The sequence below is a fragment of the Mustela erminea genome, chromosome 12, assembly GCF_009829155.1.
Source record: "Mustela erminea isolate mMusErm1 chromosome 12, mMusErm1.Pri, whole genome shotgun sequence".
In the NCBI taxonomy this organism is placed as follows: domain Eukaryota; kingdom Metazoa; phylum Chordata; class Mammalia; order Carnivora; family Mustelidae; genus Mustela; species Mustela erminea.
In genome coordinates, this window is record NC_045625.1 from 36,489,228 (window position 1) to 36,504,753 (window position 15,526).

Sequence of the window (15,526 nt, forward strand, 5' to 3'; positions counted from 1 at the left end):
GGGTAGCTAAAATGCTTTGGCTTCTAGACCTCTTATCCTTTAATCTGCTCATATTTTCTCCTGTCTCATTCTGATATCCCCACAGAACTTGTTCAGGGAGTGGGGTAGAGGTATATAGTATAGTAGAGCCTTAAAATGAATTAGTAATAAGAGAAGGGAAATGATGGGTGAAAAAGATAGAGTAGGGAAAAGAATGGTAGGAGAGTATATAAAATTGGAATATAGAAAAAGTTTGGGAAATATTTACAGATTTTGTCTCATTTAGAGACAAAAAGTAAAAGGTACCCCAACTTAATACTCTTAACTTTCTTGTTTTCAAGCGTCACCGGAGAGTCAAACAAAGGGCTAAAGATAGAACATCAAGAGGTAAAGTCCTAGTTTCTCCTTGGACTCCCCTCTCTATGGGCAAGATTCTCTGATTCCTGACACACTCTGACCCCTGGAACAAGTAGCCAGGTGCTCTAACCACTGAAGGCTCCTATTGCCCCAGCTGACAAATTCTCCCAGAAGACTTTCTTGGGTGGGAAATCAGAGCCTAGGAATGGCCCAAAATTCTCTACCTTACACCTGCCCCTGGGAATGAAGAATGAGGAAGTAGGACAGAAGCCTTTTTTTTTTTTTTTTAATAGTTTTACCACCCCGTGGAAGTCACCTCATGTCTCAGTCCATGATCCAGGAAATGGGAGTCTCATGATCCTGCCTCACTCACAGTGTGGTTGTGATGATCAAGTGAAATTGGGTCCAGGACAGCATGTTGCAATGGGTTAAGTTGTACACAGACATGCCTTAGAGCATTGACTCTTGGGGTTTTCAATCTGCTCTTACTCAAGGCCTTCAGCTTCCTATAGGATATCCCTACATCCTCTCATTTCTTGTAACACTGTTGTGTTTTTTCAGCTAGGAAACATTCCCGAGAAGAAACTGAGAAGCCGTGGGAGCTGCTGTCTATCATGAAAAGGTGATCCCTTCTTCTTTGTGGTCTCCAAACTCTCAGCCTGGCCTGTGATGATTTCTCTGCTTGGCCTGGGGCAGGGAGGAGAAGAGGGATAATGTCTGGGAGGGAGTCAGACACAGTGGATGGTGAAGACTGGTTGAGAGGGTTGCCAGGGCAGAGGGGGATCAGGTGTCTCAGGTAGGAGGAGTCTAGTGGTCCTGAAATTGAGGATTTCACTACTATGTAATTCACTGAAGATGCTACATGAGTTTGCACTCAGCCACAGACAAGTTATCCAGTCAAGAGAATAGGCAAATGCCTGCACAAATAAATGACCATGCCATATTCCCTTTATAGTTACAACTATCCAAGGGCAGACCCCTGGAACCTGCTGATATTAGCTCCATGGTTTTGTCTTCAGGGAGGCCAACTCCTGGGACAGCCCTCAGAAACGAGCCTGTCATCCTCTTAAAAGCTCCAGGAATGGGACTAGCTCTCAAGAGATGCTATGTATAGGAGCTAGGACACTCCATAATCCCCAGAATGTGGAGTTCCCACAAAGACCTCATTTTCCACAGTTTAGGAATATGAATGCCAGACTATGGCCTTCTTAATCCCAGATGAGTCTGACTCTCCGTTCTCCCTGGTGATGTTCCTGGTGATGCCCCATCAGCTAACCATTGGCTGCCCACTTCTGCCTTGTTCCTTTTTCCTGGTTCAGCTTCTCAACATAGATCAACAGAGAATGTACCCCACCTCCTAGTCTCTCGTGGCCCTGCATTTCCATGGATTGTCTGAGACCTTGCCCAACAAGCTCCAGACCCTCAGCCCAGCCCAGTCCAACATAACTATAGCATTTTCCTAGGAGGAAAAGAGGGGTGGATAAACACCCTGGGGATATAGGCCCAAAGGCTCCCAGGACTATGGGAGGGTGGACCAAATCTCCAGGCCACACATATTCAAAGAGGCAGGTGTTGGGATGCCTGGGTGGCTCAGACGGTTAAGTATCTCACTCTTGCTGTCAGCTTGGGTCTTAATCTCAGGGTTCTGAGTTCAAGCTCTGCTCTGAGCTCCATGCTAGGTGTGGAGCCTATTTAAAAAAGCAAACCAAGCCAAACAAACAAAGAGGCAGTTGTCACTCCATCAGTAACTGTTGCCATCTTCCCTTCCCAGCCAGGGCTGGCTTCCTAAGGAGGGAAGTGTGAGGCGGCTCCTGTGTGCAGATCCTTCCTGCCCCATCTGCAATGCTGTGGCTCTAGAGATTCAGCAGTTGCTGGCGGGTGAGAACACCCTGATCTCTCCCCCTTCATCGGGGCCATCGCAGGGCTCCTCTTGCCTGGAGATTTTGTCCATGTCTAGTCTCTCTTTGGAGCAGAGTCAGGGTTCCCTGCTCTCCAAAGATCTTTCACTTCCATCTGTAACCCCCACAAAGTTACAATTAACGGATCAGAAATCCTTAACACAGTCAGCTGCCCAATCAACCAGTGTCAGCCTCCAAGATCACCAGGCTGAACTCCTTCAGCGAAGGAAGGGATCTGAAGTGCCAGATGTGTCCAGGGATGCAGGAGCTCGGTCTTCTTCAAGTGAGGAGCCTAGGATTCCTGTGAATCAGGAGGACAAGAGGAAGAGCCACTCTGAATGTGTGCTGGAAAAACAAGGTCAGCTGCCCTTGAATATCTGATTCTCTTTCTTTCCCTGAATTCAGAACTCATGAACCTGAAACACCCCATTGCCTTGCATGTGCCTATTTCCCCAATCCTTAAGTACACGTATATAAATGCATGCATTTCTATACCTGAGAGCTTCCAAGATCTTTAGAAGAGTTCCTCTGACAGCTTATAACACATAGCCTCAGATACTTTCCAAGCCTGGGAGGAAAAAAACCAATCATTTCTTTAATCATAATGCTACCTCTAAGGCCGCTATTGAAAATATGGGGTATCTTCCTGATCCTGGGTTCATGAGAGTTGAGCCATTCCACCCAAACTTTCTGGTTTATAGAAGGATCCACTATGAACCCAGAGCAAATACCACTGCAAGCAAATCCCAAACTCCATAGCTCTGGCTCTACCCTCTACTACATTTCAATTTCTAAGTGGTCTCTATCCATTGCCTGGAGGACCTACTGAGGCCGCAGTGTGCTATCTGCAGCAGAAACATAGCTACCTTTCTGTGGTTCCTCTTTTCTGCACAATGAGTCCTCAGTCTCCCCATAAAGATCTCTCCACAAAAGGGAAGCCCAGTCCCCTTATTCTTAAAGAATTTCTTCATAATCTCTCTACTGTCTAAAATTTCCTTCACCTAAGTTAGCCCCACCTTCTTTCCACATTCCCAAATTTGGGCTTCTCCATCTGACTAACAACGAACCCATTTCAATATCTCATTTCCTCCTCTGGCCAAGTGTGAAGACTTAGAGCAGCACCAGCTGCAAAGGCAGCTATATCTTCAGTGGGGCTTGCCAGCCGTTGCCCAGAAATCTCTGTAGGTGCAGAGAACCATACAAAATAAGCCCTGAGACATGGTTCCGCTTGTCCCCAGGGGCCTACCTGTTAGGAGAAACCCCTTTCAGTCTGCAAGAGGGAGGTGATGTTTCCCTGGAACATGCCCAAAGCTGCTTGAGTTCTACTTTGAGAAGTTGTTGATTTAGCAAATTGATTCACTATTGCAAGGGCCTGCCCCAAAAGATCCAGCAGTCCAAACAGTTGCTCCTATCTCCTCCTGACCAGCAGCCCCTGCCCCAGAGCAGCACACTGACCAGTGTGAGTGTCCCCTAGCTTGCAGACCTAGAGGCCAGTGGAGATAGTGAGTTGTTTTTATCCACTGTGGCAGCAGGGCCAGTCCACAGTTGCTTGCCCAGGCTAAGGCACTGTTGCAGAGGTATGGTGACTACAGGTGTGGGGAAAACTGCTGGGCATTATTACTGTTCACATTTGCAGCTGTTGGGACTAGAAATCATTGGGCCTGCAGCATTCCAAGGGCCCTGACAATAGCTTGGTTCCCTTGTGCTCAGAAAGAAAGTCTCTAGATGTAGTGGTAGCTGTCAGCCCCTACATGGATCAGGAAGCCACATCCTCAACACTGATAGGCCTTGACCAGCAGCAACAAGCCCCACTTGATGCTGTCACTGATCATTCTGGTCAGCACCTGCCTGGGTATCTTCCCACGGGGCCACTGAGAAACTGGAGACAAGTTTTGGCCTTACTGTCAGGGCTGCCAGCTTTTTATTATGTGGCTTTCTCCAAGGCCATGACCACAGAAATCACTGGCCAATCTGGATTCACAGAGATGTGCCTGGGGCTTTTGAGGGCCCAGTATAACCTATGGCTCAATATCATCTAAACATCAATGTATAAGTCCTGGGCCAGGTTTTCAAGATGCCAGTGAGACTTGTTCTGACAATATATAAGCATTCCAGGTTGAAGTATAGGTAAATGGAGATGGTGCCTCTAAAGAGCCAGACATATTGCTGCCCCCTGTTCACTCAAGATATCCATCTTGACCAAACTTAATTTTAATCTGAAAAATTCCTGTAGATACATTTGGGAAGTCTTATAAAGAAAAAGGAGTCCAGGAACAAATTGTGGCTGTCCCAAGGAATATCTAGAAGTCCTTTCAGAGTCTAAACAAGCAAGGAAAAACATTGCTCCAGGATCTCCCCATCCCACCAGGCATCATCCCATGGGCTCTAGAATGTTCCACCTTAAAGAATAGCTTGCAGATAAACTAAGGCAGTGCAGGAGAACCAAAAGCAGGCTAGTCCCAACGGGCTTCCAAGATCTCACAACCCACTGGCGACACAACAGGGGCCCAGATGCTTTGCATTCACCTGGAGGTCACGTGAACAAACTCAGCCTGGAGGAGCCCTGGAACACTTATCCCTGCAAAGGTGAGCACAACTCCCTACCCCAGCAGAGAGAACAAAGGATCCAGGAAGACTTAAGGCAACAGAGAATCACAGACAAGGGGGGTTCAGTTTTGAAGCTCTCCCTAGCCAGAGAGAACATCTACTCTGCTGAGGCCAGGAGGGACACTTATAAATAGAACTCTTAGTGCCCCTAACTTCCCAAATGTATCTCCAGGATCTTTCTCAGGTAGGATTTTAGTTAGGTCAAGATAGCTTCCTTGAGTGAGTTGGAACTAGTAAGGATCTGTCTGGATCTGCAGAGCCACTATTTCTATCCTCTCAGCTGACTTATCCCTGTCAGCACCTTCACAAGTTTCCCCTTCACTTTGAGTTCCTAGAGTATCCCCTAGGATTCCTTGGGTCAAAAGGCCAGATGAGAATGGTCTGCAAGGCTGTTAAAGCAGGCTGAATGACCTCATCCAAATAAGGATTCCTCAGAATGCCAAAACTAGAGTCCCAGAGCTTAATGGGCCAGACCTTACAGGAGGGCCAATTTACTGGGTAATTATTTGCTGAAGCAAACTGTTAAGTCCAGCATTTAAAGTGACCACATTTTTGAGATCCTAACTTTGCAGGGCCAAAATTTATAGGGCCACACTTTCTAGGGTCGAAAGCTACAGGGTCTAGTAAAAGCAGCCCATATTCACAAGATCTCATTCTTCCAGAAGCTGCAGAAGCTGGCTTGGAAGATAAGGTGAAGCACTTTCCACACTGGATTAATCCTGAGATGAAAGGTCAAGGGCATAAAGAATCCATTCTCCTCTCTAAGGATGAAACAGTGCCCAAAACCATGACAAAAAAGGTTGAGAAGACTCCATCCCCGACTGGACACCCTGTGAGAGGAGCCAAGTTGGAGAAGAAAACAGAGGAGGAGGGCATGACCTTCTTTGATGCCCCCCAGTCTCTGGACAATGAACTCAAGGAACAATCCCTTCAGCCCAGACACTCCTGGTTCCTGTGCCCTTCCCGAGATGGCTCCAAGCACTGTCCTCAGCTGACTTGTGCCACTCAACTAGAAAATCCATCCCACTTCTCAGCTCTCACCTCAGCAGAAGGCACTGATCTACACAAAGAGAATACCCAGTCCAGGAAAAAGGAGTTCATAGGTTCCCAATCCTCTGCATGCCCATGAAAAAGGCTGTCATCATTTCTGTTAATGTGCAGGTGAGGCAGGACCCTCTCCAAATATACTCTATACCTCTAAGCAAAGAACCCTCTGTTTCTGCTTCCTTATTTCTAAGTTTGTGTGTGATATAGAGAGTAAAGAAGGTATATAATACTTGACATACAGAATAGGAGCTTAAATATGTATTTCAAATAGATCAGCATTTTCCATACAACTCTTTCAGTCCCAATCTGAACTATGGATTGGGAGACTTCAGCAAAGAAGGAAGACCCTTGTCCAAGGTGCATGGAAGGTGCATCAGGCTTGATTTCTATCATGTCTTCCTGTGGCATCTATGAGCCCTATAGGAGCAATGTGGACATGAGAATAGTATAAGAAGTAGCACCCAGGAATCTAGTGCATTTTTGGCCCATAGGCACAATTCAGCAATAACTTCTTTATATGCCTAGAGTCTGAAGGGAGGTTTTTTACAGGAGTGTCACATTGCTCATCCTTGATAAACACAAAAGCATACAGGTAATGTGACATGTGTCAGAAGCAAATGATAGACTCTACCCTCTCTGAACGCTGTTATTACTGATTAGATCTTTAAAAGGACTAATCATCTGGGAGTCTGCTGCAGCCTGTTGCCAGTTTGACCCCCATTGCCTTTCAGCTGCATGGAATAAATGCCTCCTAGAATGAAGATCAGTTGAAGAGAAGGTTCCCAAAAAGATCACAATAAAAATGACTTTGACCTGAGTCTTAACATTCAATAGTTCAAATATTCAAACACTATTGCCAGTACTATGCCAGACACTAGGAGCACAACAATGACCAACAGGCCTTCCTCCATTGAGCTTATAGACTCATGGAGTAGACAGTCAAATAAAAAGCTACTAAAGCACTTTGATAAGGACGGGTTAGAGGAGGTAGGTGAAAATACACAGGAGGGCACTTAAACTAATGTGGTAGGGGGAGGGGGTTCATGGAAATTTTCTTAGAAGTGGTGAACAAGAAGTTTCCAGGAAGGAAGTGGAGAGTCTCTGGGTTTCCTGCAGCCTGAGTGTACAAATTGTGCAAATGTATGGTGTCAAACAAATGGACATGCTATGTAAGAGAATAGTAACTTGCTGGAGAAGTGCTTATAATAATCAAAAGCATATTAAAACTTGAGGGATCAGAATGAGATTGCCAAGCTGGGGAATGGATGGCATTCACTCATGCATTTTTTTCATTTCTTCAACTAATACTGAGCACCTACTATAGGCCACACACTTGTATAAGCACTGAGTATACAGCAATGGACAAAAGAGGAAAAAACAATGTCTTCAATGAGCTTATGTTGATGGTACACTAGGGAGGGAGAGAAAAGAAGCATAAGTAGGGGCTTCTGGGTGGCTCAATCGGTTAAGCATCTGCCTTTGGCTCAGGTCATGATCCCAGATATAGATAGAGCCCCACATTGGGCTCCCTGCTCAGCAGGAGGCCTGCTTCTCCCTCTTCCTCTCCCTCTGCTGCTCCCCCTGCTGTGCTCTCTCTCTCTCTGTCAAATAAATAAAATAGTTTTTAAAAGAAGCATAAGTAAAAAATGCAATATGTAGAAGGTGACCAAATACGTAAGAGGTAAGAAGTTTGGGGAAGATTTAAGTGGGGTGCAGTTTAAAATAGGGATTTCAGGGCAAGTCTCACAAAAAAATGTGGGCATGGGTGTACCTGTGTGTCCTTTGGCTCAGGTCATGATCCCAGGGTCCTGGGATAGAGCCCCTAGATGCATTGGACTCCCTGCTCAGTGGAGAGCCTTTTTCTCCCCCTCTTCTCCACTCATGCTGTCACTATCCGCCCTTCTCTCAAATAAATAAATAAATAAAATTTTTTTTTTCCCAAAATGTGGGCATATGGGATGCTTGGGTGGCTCAGTCAGCTAAGCACTTGCCTTTGGCTCAACTCATGATCCCAGGATCCTGGGATTGAGTCACTCATCAGATTCCTTGCTCACAGGGAGCCCGCTTCTCCCTCTGCCTGCTGCTCCCCCTGCTTGCACGCTCACACACTCTCTCTTTCTCTCTGACAAATAAACACCATTTTTAAAAATATAGGCATGGACTAGAGAGAGGTGAGAGAGTAAATCACATACGTAACTGAGGAAATTTCATGTCAGACATGGATAACTGAGGAACTTTCATGTCAAACATGAATAGTCTGGAGGCTGGAATATGCCTGAGCTATTCCAAGGAAGAAGCACAGTGAGCCCAAAGCAGAGTTAGGGGGAAAGTAATGGTGGACAAAGTCAGAGCAGTAAAGGAGCCAAATGGGGTAAGGCCTAAAAGATCACTGCAAAGTCTTTTGATTTTTGAGTAAATGGAAGTTGCTGTTAGAGGATCTGCTTAGATCTCCCTTGTGTTTTAAAAAGTCACTTAGGCTGAGTTGCTAACAGCAGTGTTGGGGATATAGAGTTGGAGAGACACAAGGAGATTAGTTATGAGATTATTCCAGTAATCTTAGCAGAAGGGCTAGAAGTGTTTAGATGCTGGATTCATTTTGAGGTACAGACAATAGGATACTGATATCCACTTGCTGATACATTGGATGTGGACAGTTAGGAAAAATAAAAAATCAAGGATAATGCCAATGTTTCTGGCCCAATCTTCTGGCAATATGGAGTTACCATTAACTGATATGAGAAATGCTAGGACTGGAGCAGAGTGATATGTGTGATTGGATGGGGGGAGTGGTAATCAGGACTTCACTTTCTTTTAATTTTTTAAAATTGTGTTCAATTAGGAGTTCACGTTTACATAGAGATAGATACTGAACATTCAAGTGTATATATTGATTAGACAATTTGAGCATATGATCCTGGAATTCATGGAAGTGCCCAGGTTTTAGGCAGACAGACAACTAGATAAATAGATATACATAGATGATGATGATGATGATGATGATATACATAGATGATGATGATGATGATGATGGTGGTGGTGGTGGTGGTGGTGATGGTGATGATATAGATAGATAGGTAGATAGATATATAGATGTATTTAAAACCATAAACCATGTGACTAGGCCAGAGAGACAGAAAAATTATTACATTGGTATGATGAGTGCTATGATATATGGGGTCCTGTCCCCGAAGGAGGTACTCAGCAGATAAGGAGAACCCTGAGGTCTCAAAAAAGTTGTCACAATAAAAGTGACCTTGAAAGACATCTTACATTCAACATTTAAAATATTTGAGTATGTACTGTGTTACAGAAACTATGGCAAGCATAACAGTCACCAAGACATAGGCCTATGGCAAGCATAACAGTCACCAAGACACAGGCCTTGCCTTTATGCAGATCGTGATCTCCTGGGTGGATAGTCTCACATGCCCAAATTGGCTAATCAAAATAAATACATGGATGTGCAACATTCATCTCATAAGTGAACTTCTGATTCCCTGTGTCCCTCTCCCACAGAATCACACATACCAGACATACCACACATAGAAAGACAGAAGCTGCCCTGAGTGGAAGATATGGATCTATGTTTTGGACAGAAGGTGGTACCTCTGCATTCCCACCTTCTGACCTACCACACAGGAGCCAAGAGCTAAAGGAAGTGCAGGAAGTGCTCTAATCTCCCTATGATGTGGTATGGGGGACTATAGGACACTCCTGCTCCACTGATTGGTAAGGAAATCCCGGATGACTCAGTATCCCATCAAACCAAGAGGTGGTGGCAGGACTGTCTTCCACTGACAGGACCTAATGTGTCCACTGCTCACAAGATGCAGAAAAGCCAGGGTGGGAAGAAAGCATGAATGTCTTCCTCCTCTGAATGATGATTTTATGCCTAATGGATGGCGTCCCAGCCCCTGTTGTGGCCCTCAGGGTGAGGAGGCACAAGGCCCAAGCCTGCTGAGCCAACACCCTCCAGGTGTTTTCCTAAAGCATCCCCAGAGATCATAGGAGGTCCTGCGACAGGCACATCCTCACGGCCTGGTAGGAGTTGGGCAGAGAGCCATGTAGGAGGATGCCCAGGAGAAGGAATGTGACTCAGAAGGGTCACAGCAGCATCAGGAGAAAAGCCAAGGTTAATGTGCACACATCCTGGCTTAAGTGGAGCAGGTCCTTCCCATGGTCCCCCTCAGTCTCCTACCTGCCCCCAGTAGATTCCTATCACAGAAGTTTCAAACAGCTGACCATAACAGCTAGACTTTTGTTCCTGCTTCCCTCCACTGTGGCAGGGAGGTCATAGAATGTTCTGAGCACAGGAGTAAGTGTGTGAGACTTCATTTCCTTGCTCTTGCTCAGTTCTGTCTTGCTATGAACATGAGTTGAAACTCCTGCCCTACTCAAATTCCTAACCTGTTAGAGATGCTTTGAGGCAAGGACTCAGTTATCTTTGCTTATCCACTCAAAATTCTAGTCTCCCTACTCTGTAGGTCTTTGGGTAAAATGTGCCTTGTCCCTAAATTCTCACATCCTCTGAATCTCATCCTCCTTTCCACAGCCTCATCTCTATTTTGGCCTAACTTCCCATTGCCACCTTATACTTGCTCTTCTGTGTCCAGGCTGAATCCCTGGCAGGATGGTAGTAATATATGAACATAGTAGTGAAAAAAAGCAAGTTATAGAAATAATCATATTACAATCTCATTTTTTTTTAAATTACAGATTTTATTTTTATTTTTTAACTTTATTTTTTCCGTGTTCCAAGATTCATTGTTTATACATCACACCCAGTTTTTATTTTTAGAGCAGTTTTATGTTTGCAGAAATATTGAGCGGCAGGTACAGGGAATTCCCATATATCTCCACCCTTGACCACATACAGTTTCCCTTCTTTTAACATTTTGCATTTAGTGTGGTAAATTAAAATTGATGAGCCAATATTGATACATGATTATTAACCAAGGTTCATAGTTTACATTAGGTTTCATTCTTTGTATTATACATGCTATAGGTTTTAACCAATGTATAATGATGTGTATCTACCATTAAGGTATCATACAGAATAGTTTCTGTGCCCTAAGAATTCTGTGTATTCCACTTATTCATTCCTATTTCCCTTCCTCCAAACCCTTGGCAACCTCTGATCCTTTTATTTTTTTAATGTTTCTTTTTTTAAAAAATTTTTGTTTCTTTTCAGCGTTAACAGTATTCATTGTTTTTGCACCGCACCCAGTGCTCCATGCAATCCGTGCCCTCCATAATACCCACCACCTGGTTCCCCCAACCTCCCACCCCCTACCCCTTCAAACCCTTCAGATTGTTTTTCAGAGTCCATAGTCTCTCATGGTTCACCTCCCCTTCCAATTTCCCCTAACTCCCTTCTCCTCTCTAACTCCCCATGTTCTCCATGCTATTTGTTATGCTCCACAAATAAGTGAAACCATATGATAATTGACTCTCTCTGCTTGACTTATTTCACTCAGCATAATCTCTTCCAGTCCCATCCATGTTGCTACAAAAGTTGGGTATTCGTCATTTCTGATGGAGGCATGATACTCTGTAGTGTATATGGACCACATCTTCCTTATCCATTTGTCCGTTGAAGGGTATCTTGGTTCTTTCCACAGTTTGGTCACCATGGCCATTGCTGCTCCTTTTTAAAACTGTGGTAAAATATACATATAACATGAAATTTACTATTTTAATCATTTAAAAAATTTTAAAAAGATTTTATTTATTTGAAAGATGCCGTTCCCACAGAGAGGGAATACAAGCAGGGGGAGTGGGAGAGGGAGAAGCAGGCTTCTCACCAAGCAGGGAGCCCAATGCAGGGCTCAATCCCAGGACCCTGGGACGATGACCTGAGCTAAAGGCAGAGGCTTTAACCCACTGAGCCACCCAGGCCCCTATTTTAACCATTTTTTAAAAATATTTATTTATTTATTTGACAGATCACAAGTAGGCAGAGAGGCAGGCAGAGAGAGAGAGGAGGAAGCAGGCTCCCCACAGAGCAGAGAGCCCGACTCAGGGCTCAATCCCAGGACCCTGGGATCATGACCCGAGCTGAAGGCAGAGGCTTTAACCCACTGAGCCACCCAGGTGCCCCTATTTTAACCATTTTTAAGTGTATAATTCAGTAGCATTAAGTACATTCAGTGTTGTATAACCATCATCACTATTTCTAAAACTTTTTCATCAACCCAAACAGAAACTCTGTACTCATTAAACAATAACCCCCAACTTCCTCCCCACCCACCCCAGTGCCTGGTAACTTCTATTTTCTGTCTCTATCAATTTCCTTATTTTAGTTACTTCATATAAGAGAAATCATGCAATATCTGTCCTTTTGTGTCTGGCTTATTTTTTTTTAATTTATTTTTTATTTTCAGCATAACAGTATTCATTATTTTTGCACCACACCCAGTGCTCCATGCAATCTGTGCCCTCTATAATACTCACCACCTGGTACCTCTACCTCCCACCCCCCGCCCCTTCAAAACCCTCAGATTGTTTTTCAGAGTCCATAGTCTCTCATGGTTCTCCTCCCCTTCCAATTTCCCCTAACTCTTCTCCTCTCTATCTCCCCATGTCCTCCATGCTCCACAAATAAGTGAAACCATATGATAATTGACTCTTTCTGCTTGACTTATTTCACTCAGCATAATCTCTTCCAGTCCCATCCATGTTGCTACGAAAGTTGGGTATTCGTCCTTTCTGATGGAGGCATAATACTCCATAGTGTATATGGACTACATCTTCCTTATCCATCCATCTGTTGAAGGGCATCATGGTTCTTTCCACAGTTTGCCGACCGTGGCCATTGCTGCTATAAACATTTTTTTAAAGATTTTATTTATTTGACAGAGAGATCACAAGTAGGCAGAGAGGCAGCCAGAAAGAGAGAGAGAGGGAAGCAGACTCCCCGCTGAGCAGAAAGCCTGATGTGGGGCTCGATCCCAGGACCCTGAGATCATGACTGGAGCCAAAGGCAAAGGCCCAAACCACTGGGCCAATCAGGCACCCCTGTGTCTGGCTTATTTGCATCTGACATAATGTGTTCAAGTTTCATCTATATTGTACGTGTATCAGAATTTAATTTCTTTTTATTGCTAAATATTCCACATTGTATTTATGTTATATTTTGCTTATCCATTTACCCATTGATGGGCAACTTGGATTCTTTCCTTTTGTAGCTACTGTGAGAAAAGCTGCTAGGAACATTTGTGTCCTGGCTGTCTGTTTCTTTGGATAGAAGTGGAAGTGGAATTGTTGAATCATATGGTAATTCTGTGTTTAACTTTTAGAGAAAATGCTACCAAATTGTTTTCTACAACAGCATTTTGCATTTCCACCAACAATGAACGAGAGATCTTATTGGTCCACATCCTCACTAGCATTCATGGTTAGTGTTCTGGATTTTGGCCATTCTAACAACTATGTAGTGGTATCTCATAGTGGTTTTAATTTTCAATTCTCTAATGACATATAATGTTGAATATCTTTCTGCATCTTCTTTTGGTGAAGGGCTCAAGTCTTTTGACCATTTTTAAAATTCTTATTGTTGAGTTTTAATAATTTTTTTGTATATTTTGGATATCAGTCCTTTATCAGTTATGTCTTTAACACAAATTTTCTCCAAGTGTGGCTTGCTTTTTCATTCTCTTAGCAGTGTCTTTTGGAAAGAAGTTTTTAGTTTTAATGCAGTCCAGGTTAATTTTTTTCGCAGATTTTGCTCTTGATGATGCATCTAAGAAGTCATCATCAAGGTCATATGGATTTTCTCATAATCTCATACTTGAAAGAAAAAAAATATGTTTCCATTTTTCATCTTTTGTTAATTTGTGTTTTCTGATTTTTACATTGCAAATTAATTACAAACTTTATTATATAATTTTAAAATCCCAGATTTGGCAACAAGGTAGCTTCTTTTAGTTTTACATATAGCACTCTGTGACCCAGAAGACAAAATTTTACCACTTTGAGTTTCAGTTTCCCTATCTATCAGTGAGTACTGAAACAGAGATATCACAGAGTTCCCATTTTGTCATAACATCTAGCATACTCATACTTTTTTTCAACTGGTTTAAAACATCCATGGACTTAATCGGAGCATGCAGCCAGGATTCTCTCTAGAATCCAGTCATGGGGCAGGGGAGGACTGTGTGCATATGTGTAAACATTTTTTAGGCTATTCACCTAGGATTTTATTGAATTAAGAAGGTGGGTCTATAGTTTCCAGACACTGTCCACATGCCTCATGAGCACCAGCTGTGCTCTGTGGTTAGGTGGGAAAGCAGGTCCCTATGAGAGGAATAGGCACACCACACCAGAGAGGAGAATGTGAAACTGACATACAATCTGGAACATAAATTAGTACAGCCACTGTGGAAAACAGTATGGAAGATCCTCACAAATTAAAAATAGAAATACTATAAGATCCAATAATTCCTACTATTGGGTATTTACCCAAAGAAAATGAAAACATTAATCCAAAAAGAAATATGCACCCCTTTATTTACTGCAGCATTATTTCCAATAGCCAAGATACGGAAGCAACCTAAATGTCTATCAATAGATGAATGGATAAGGAAGATGCAGCACACACACACACCCCTTATGTATATAATGGAATATTATACAGCCATAAAAAGGATGAGATCATGCCATTTGAGACAATGAATGGATCTAGAGGGCATAATGCTATGTGAAATATTTACTGCTAAATATTCCACTTTGTGTATATGTTATATTTTGCTTATCTGAATGCCATATGATTTCACTAATATGTGGAATCGAAAAAAATGAATAAACAAAAAAGCAGAATCAGATCTATAAATACAGAGAACAAACTGATAGTTTCCTGAAGGCAACAGGTGGGGTTGTTGGGCAAAATGGGTAAAAGGAGAGGGAGATACAGCATAAAGAATACAGTCAGTGATATTGTAATAGTGATGTATATGGACAAATGGTACCTATACTTGTGAACATTGCATAAACTTGAATCACTATACTATATACTGGAAACTAATATAGTATTTTGTGTCAACTATACACAAAAAATTTAATTTAAAAATCTGCTCTGCCTCTCTCCCCTGCACTCTCACACATACACTCTCTCTCAAATAAAGAAATCTTAAAAAAAAAAAAAAGGCAGGGTGGTTTAATGGGTTAAGCCTCTGCCTTCGGCTCATGGATGGAGCCCGCATCAGGCTCTCTGCTCAGCAAGGAGCCAGCTTCCCCTCCCCCTCTCTTCCTGCCCTCTCTGCCTACTTGTGATCTCTCTCCCTGTCAAATAAATAAAATCTTAAAAAGAAAAAAAAAAAGGCAGGGTGGAGCACCTAGGTGATGCAGTCAGTTAAGCATCTGACTGGTTTCAGCTCAGGTTGTGATCTCAGGGCATGAGATCGAATTCCCAGTCAGGCTCCCTGCTCAGTGTAGAGTGTGCTTGAGACTCCCTCTGCCTCTCCATGCTGTGCACTCTCCTGTGTGTGTTCTCTCTCTCTCTCTTTCTCTTTAAAGAAATTAAATTTATTTAAATTAATTTATTTCTCTAAAATAAATAAATCTTTAAAAAGGTGGGGAGGGGCACCTGGGTGGCTCAGTCTGTTGAGCCACTAAGTCTTGGCTTTGACTCAGGTCATGAT

At 43.2% G+C, this 15,526-nt stretch overlaps 1 protein-coding gene across 4 annotated transcripts in view; it reads left to right on the forward strand.

Moving 5' to 3' along the window:
• The window catches only part of FAM205C (family with sequence similarity 205 member C), an 86,033-nt gene extending 79,880 nt beyond the window's left edge, over positions 1-6,153 (forward strand). Inside the window, exons 2-5 of one of the 4 annotated variants that reach the window (XM_032307099.1) lie at positions 321-366; positions 898-958; positions 2,108-2,592; positions 5,504-6,153. In XM_032307099.1, the coding sequence (XP_032162990.1) occupies positions 951-958; positions 2,108-2,592; positions 5,504-5,970 (960 nt within the window). In that variant the 5' untranslated portion in view covers positions 321-366; positions 898-950 and the 3' untranslated portion in view covers positions 5,971-6,153. The remainder of the gene's footprint in view (positions 1-320; positions 367-897; positions 959-2,107; positions 2,593-5,503) is intronic. The other 3 variants (XM_032307098.1, XM_032307097.1, XM_032307100.1) reach the window with 3 other exon arrangements.
• The last annotated feature ends 9,373 nt before the right edge of the window (positions 6,154-15,526 follow it).